We start from the raw sequence: 6,000 nt of genomic DNA, 5'->3' as shown, positions 1-6,000 counted from the left end.
CTCAAAATGTAGCATAAATATAGCAAAAAAGCTAGAGTACGGTAATGTATGCCTGAAATACGACAGTAGCTAGACACTGCACCAAAGTTTATGTGATCTCAAAAAATGCATTAATGTACATGGAGCTTTTGCAAGGCTTAGGCTAAGGGACTAGGTTGTGCATTTGTAGTAGTTTTGTGCTTATTGTATGTGCTTAAGCAATGTATGTGCTCTCTTCTGTGTGTGAATGCCCTCCTGGCCATCTACACATACTGTTTGCATCATACAGAGGGGTGTATTGGTCCTCTATATGATTTTGATTGTACCTTGTGACTGGTCCAGTTTAGGCATTAAATATTTCCCGTAGCAGCACACATTCAACCCTGTAGAAGTGGTCGACAACGACACTCTGGGCCGTATTTTAACAATCTAAGTGCATGGTGTGTTTGGGAGTGTCCAAATCCACTTTTTCTAGTTTGAAAGTGGAAAAAAGGGTCTGTGTACTGGGTGCATGGTTCAAAAGGGTTGTACTTAATGTCTCAATTGTTTCATAGGTGTGTTTTGGGCGTAACGTGCAATAAACCAATCAGAGTGTTATCTCTCATTCCCATTAACAGACAGATGCATTTGTACCTTGGCGCATTGCTATCATGCTGGCGGATTTTCAAAATTTGTTAAAATAACAATGAAATGCTGCGCCATTAGACCCATAGACCAGGTTTTTGTTGGTTGATAGCGAAATCACTTTCTGCTGCCGCAAGTTTGCAATACTCCAAGAATCCACCTAAACACACCACCCTGTAAGATCAGCACGCCCATGGATGCAAAGATGGGCGCAGGTGCATATACTATTTAAATGACGTGGGCGCAGGACAAAAAAATTAACAACTGCGTTGGTCTTAAAACATCATAGACACTTGCGTCGGGCCTTGCGCCGCGTTAAAGATATGGCCCTCTGTTCCTTCCATTGACCTTTGCTGCCTCCTCATTGTTAAAGCCACCACTGTATGTGGTTACACTTAACACGCACTTTGGTTAAATTATTGTGAATCAGGGAAAAAGATATAAAGTATATTCGTGAAAACCTTATTTCTACTCTCTGGAGTTCAAAAAGACACTTTTTAAGTCTACTGATGACATTTGTAAGCATCCCATATGACAAATATGTTCCACCTACTGCAACATCTTCTCTTTTCTCTTGTCGGCTATGTTGAGGCAAAATAAGCAGTAACACTAAAGATCTATGGAATGCTTAATACTTTGGTTTTCGTTCAACAGGAGTACCGTTACTATGGCTGTCAACTCTTGAAAAGTCATGCACTATTAACTGTAAATATGTAATATGTAACTGTAAAAAAGCCTATTTCATCCGGTAAGCTCTGAGTATAAAAAGTACTCTGTGCTGTTTTGTTACAATTCAGAATTAACCACACATGCATACACACACTCACAAGTACACACATGCATGCTTACACACACCAAAAAGAAACAACACCATTTTACACTGTAAATAATGCAATGTATCCTTGGCATAATCAGAAAGACAGTGCAAAAGCAATAGCATGATCACCAGTCTTTTTTCTGGATATCAATGCACATATCTCTTGTACATTGAATATGTACTACATAGAAAACAAAGATGCACGTTATACCTGGATCTGAGGGAACCCAGGAACACCACAAATCAAATCATCTGTTATAGAGACGTTAAAAAAGGATTTGAGATTCCGGGTATTTTCCTTCTTCACTCATTGTTTTGTTTTCCAATAGTGGCAAGCAGTTCAAAATCCATAACAGGGTCTGTATCACCATGTAATTTCTCCGGAAGTTCATATCCTGAATAAGCATTTTCCGGGTTGTGCCAGTAGCTCAGGATTTATAGGAAACACCTGGACAGCCCTGTCTTCTCACGGCCTCCAACCAGGGTTTCCCTTCCTTTTTTCAGTGAAGTTTGCAGTTTTTTCTTTATTCCTACACTGCCACATCTGCCACAGCCTCAATCTCAATGTGTGTCACCTCTATGGCCTCCTCATCCTCTTTACTCACTGAGGGCACACAGGATGAGGGCAGACATGTGGCTTGGCTGTTGCTGCTGTTGGAAGTGTTCATCTGCATGTTGCTGACTAGATTGGTCGGGATGCTCGTTTTGCCACAGGAGTGGATTCGGCGTGCCAGGCTGGCGGAACGCACCACCGAAGAAGTGATTATGGTGCCTACACCCTGAACCTTGCCTTCCAGGAAGTAGGTCAGCATCTCACCTTTACCCTTGACACTGACTTGGCCCCGGCACACCAGGTCGTAGTTGGAACTCAGCAGGCGATAGACGTCTTCAGTCACCTGTATTATTAAAAAACAAGGAGACATACATGTGTATCAATTCACATCAATTCCACCTGATATCAAAATAAAACACATAATGAGGGTTTTCCTTATCTGTGGCTGGTTTTATTGTTTCTCTCTTCGTATATCAGTCCCTGTGTTTTTATTTACTAGGGTCCAAGTGCCGACAGCAGCAAAGGTCCAATTGAAACTGTGAGGTATCACAGAATTCAGCGGGCAGTTCTCTTTTTTTTTAATAACGTGAATTTCACCTTTTCAAACTTTTCAACTGTAGCTTTGCTGTTTTGAATTCAAGTTTCCTTACAAGCATTGCATGTAAACCAAACCTGCTTTATAATGAAATTACTTTTAGATAAATATTGCAATCTAAGGGGCATTGCTTACCTGTATCTTTCCCGGTACTCCCGTGCTGTCCATCCTGCTGGCCACATTGACTGTGTTCCCCCAGATGTCATATTGAGGTCGCCGCGCCCCAATTACTCCTGCAACTACTGGACCCACATTGATACCTGGGTAAATATAAGAACATGTCAACAACAACCACAAACCAATGTCAAACTGAGGTTTATCATAGACACATTGTGATTTACTTTGTGATTGTGTTAACAGTTTAATACAAGGGTAGACGTACCCACTCTCAACACAAACTCATTGTATGACTGATAGTTGATTTCATCCAAAACGTCAAACATCTCAATGACGTAGTCTGCTATTGTGCTCACATGGTGGTAAACAGATTGCTTGGCCTAAAGAGAGGGAGCACACCAAGCGTTAGTATTTATACATTAATTAGTCCTTCACATTGTCTTTATTATAAAGTGCTACATCCATTTACACTCTACATCTGTAACACACACACAGAAACATTAAATGACATGCCACCTGGGTACCAACGGTGGGGACGAGGCCCACAGCTGCCATATATGTACTGCCAATGGTTTTGATTTTCTCTATGTCTTTGTAGCACTCCTTATCCATGAGCTGAAAAACATGCATCCAAATAGACACATAAAGCAACACATTTCAAATCTCCCAGAAGTATATGTTCAAAGTCAAGAAAAAAAAAACATCTGCATCCCACCTCATCAAAATCAGCAATGATCTCATTCAGTAGTCTCAGGCACTCCACTCCCATGTTGTTACCATCCAGCTCAATATAGAAATCATTGAAGTTTGGGATCGAGGCAAATAGGACACCAACTTGTGCGTAGGACTGATAGTATAGATCCTAATGTGGAAAGAAAGAATACAGTATAACAGTATAAAATGTGTCCTTTGATGTCTTCTGATGCATGTTTTGTTTGTCTGTTTATCTACCTGTTTTCTGTTTTTCTGTCTGCCTGTCTATAAGCGAGGCTCACCATGTTCCTTGGGTTCGACAATAGGAAGTGTTGAGCCACGTGTGCAGGCAGAAGATTGAAGAGAATCCTCCTGTTGTCCAGCTTCACTTTCTCCATGCCATCTCTGTCCTCTTCCGCCTGACAGCATATGTAGCACACACAAAAATATACAGATAAAGCCATGAGGAATGTAGCTTGTTCCACATTTTCACCACAAGGGGTCAGTAAAAAAACTTACAAGTCTTTCAACGCAGCCTATATGTCTAGTTGGATATCAAATGGAAGTTGGTACGTTACATGACTGCTGTAAGATAAATGATTAGGCAGCTCAAAATTCAGCTTTTGCAAACCCGCTATGTTTTTTTTTTCAATCCTAGCACCAAATGAAAACATGCTTCTTACCCTCATTTCTGCCAAAGGACAGACAGCTGGAAGCCTTTAAATGCAAATCGTCCATTTGTACCCAAACAGTTTACAGTTTTCTACAGCACACTTCTATTAAAACATATATTATGATAATGAGATTTAAGCCTCTCAACATCCATACTGATACAGACAGTTCCTGACCTGCACAGCCCATAAGAAGTCCAAGCGTAGCTTGAGGTCAAGTTGCCTCGAATGGAGGGCCAGGGCGCTGACAAAGAGCAACAGAGACAGGATGGGCTCATAGCCTCGGATGTGGAAAGACCCCCCACTGTGGAATAGACCAGCACACAAGTCAGCACTGGACTGGACCACACAGAAAACTACACAAAAGGGTTGAATGGACCCCCCACAGTGTCAAGAGAAATCGTAAGTAAACCTTTGTTAAATAAATAAGTAAAACATGATTTTTTTTGTACTTTATAAAAAGAACAAAAAAAAAAGAAAACTTATAAATGAAAGACCTTAAATGTGCTTACAATATTATTTAACTTACTGAAGCATAACTGCGTCTACACAAAATTAGCTTTCAAAAAGACATCTTTATCTTAATAACCTTATCAAATTTAACGTAATCACTGTTCAGGGGCACATTTATGATCTGAGCTCCAACAAAATCGGCCAGGCCCCTCGGTACTGGGTAGAAACAGCTAACGCTATCCCATCATTCAGCCTACATTGTCCTTTCAGGCTTCTGATTTGGAACTAATGAGCACATATGCTGCGTCAAATGGTGGAAAATGTGTGTGGGCTGCAGACAAGCAAAGACTGCTTCACACACACACATACACACACGCTTCCCTACTGTGCCACCAAGCTACACAATTCATCCATTCATCCAATTCAAGCTCACTTAAATGCAAAACCACGTACATACACACCCACGTACACACACACACACACACACACGCACACACACACACACACACACACACACACACACACACTCTAACACTAACACAAACAAAAAACCATGGCTTGACATTCACAACCAATCGTTGCCTTGTGCAACTTCAGGAATGGATGGAAATAAAAACAGAACACAAGCAGTGTTATACATGATTGTGTGTGTCTGGTGTTTATGGAAAACAAAAACTCTGGCACTTGCAGATAAGTAATCTTCTTATTTAATGTGAACAAAAAACAAACGTGTTTCAGCTAGAAGCCATCATCAGTGTGTTTGTGATCATGTTGTGAACCTCTCACCCTGCAGCCTTGCGAAAGCCACTGAGTTCCAACACAGTGACATACAGCACACCCAGAAGGAGCATTAGCACCATCTTAGGCACCCAGAAGACCCGCAGGAAAAGTGCCAAGGTGAGTGTGCACAACACACAGGACAGAAAGGCGTAGCCGGCACCGTCACAAGGCAGCTCCGCCATGGTGTGGTTGGCGCCGCTGTCTACATCAATGATGACGATGGAGCTGTTGCTGTTGGCACTACCCCACAACCAGGGCATACAGCCCACCTGACAGAGGCAAAACAGAGTGAAACATGTGCATAAAGATGACATTGAAGAAGAGAGTAATTCAATATCAGCCTACTCACTCTAATAAACTGTAATAATCTCTCCAGTACAGTCTAGCATCCAAGCTTTTTAAACCAAAAAAGAACTACAATTACACCCCAAATGTGTCAACATTTTTCTTACTGGTTGGTCATATTTGGTGGTTGACATTTTCATTGTTGCCTTTTCCACTTACCACACAGGTCTGGGCCACGGCGTAGATTAAGAGCACTATGAGAATACAGAGAGCAGTGCGAATCTGAATGGTTAGGCAACCTGGAAAACACTAAGAAACAAAATCAAAGAAATGTTAGATGGAAGAGAACAACACCATCATGAACATTTAAAACGATTTTGTGAAAAACAACAACATATTTATATAATATTATTATGGTAATAGGGCAAGACAA

At 41.2% G+C, this 6,000-nt stretch overlaps 1 protein-coding gene across 3 annotated transcripts in view; it reads right to left on the bottom strand.

Moving 5' to 3' along the window:
* Window positions 1-1,476: 1,476 nt before the first annotated feature.
* Window positions 1,477-6,000, bottom strand: part of LOC117954024 (adenylate cyclase type 1-like) — a 34,981-nt gene continuing 30,457 nt past the window's right edge. For 2 of the 3 annotated variants that reach the window (XM_034887473.1, XM_034887472.1), the window contains 9 exons: window positions 5,787-5,876; window positions 5,289-5,551; window positions 4,227-4,353; window positions 3,681-3,797; window positions 3,401-3,547; window positions 3,202-3,300; window positions 2,951-3,065; window positions 2,704-2,828; window positions 1,477-2,316 (listed from right to left, as the gene is read on the bottom strand). In XM_034887473.1, the coding sequence (XP_034743364.1) occupies window positions 1,951-2,316; window positions 2,704-2,828; window positions 2,951-3,065; window positions 3,202-3,300; window positions 3,401-3,547; window positions 3,681-3,797; window positions 4,227-4,353; window positions 5,289-5,551; window positions 5,787-5,876 (1,449 nt within the window). In that variant the 3' untranslated portion in view covers window positions 1,477-1,950. Of the gene's footprint in view, window positions 2,317-2,703; window positions 2,829-2,950; window positions 3,066-3,201; window positions 3,301-3,400; window positions 3,548-3,636; window positions 3,798-4,226; window positions 4,354-5,288; window positions 5,552-5,786; window positions 5,877-6,000 lie in introns of those variants that run through there. The other variant, XM_034887474.1, reaches the window with a different exon arrangement.

Source organism: Etheostoma cragini, chromosome 12 (assembly GCF_013103735.1).
Source record: "Etheostoma cragini isolate CJK2018 chromosome 12, CSU_Ecrag_1.0, whole genome shotgun sequence".
NCBI lineage: Eukaryota > Metazoa > Chordata > Actinopteri > Perciformes > Percidae > Etheostoma > Etheostoma cragini.
Note: the sequence above shows the minus strand (reverse complement) of the source record. Positions and strands in the feature narration are given on the sequence as shown.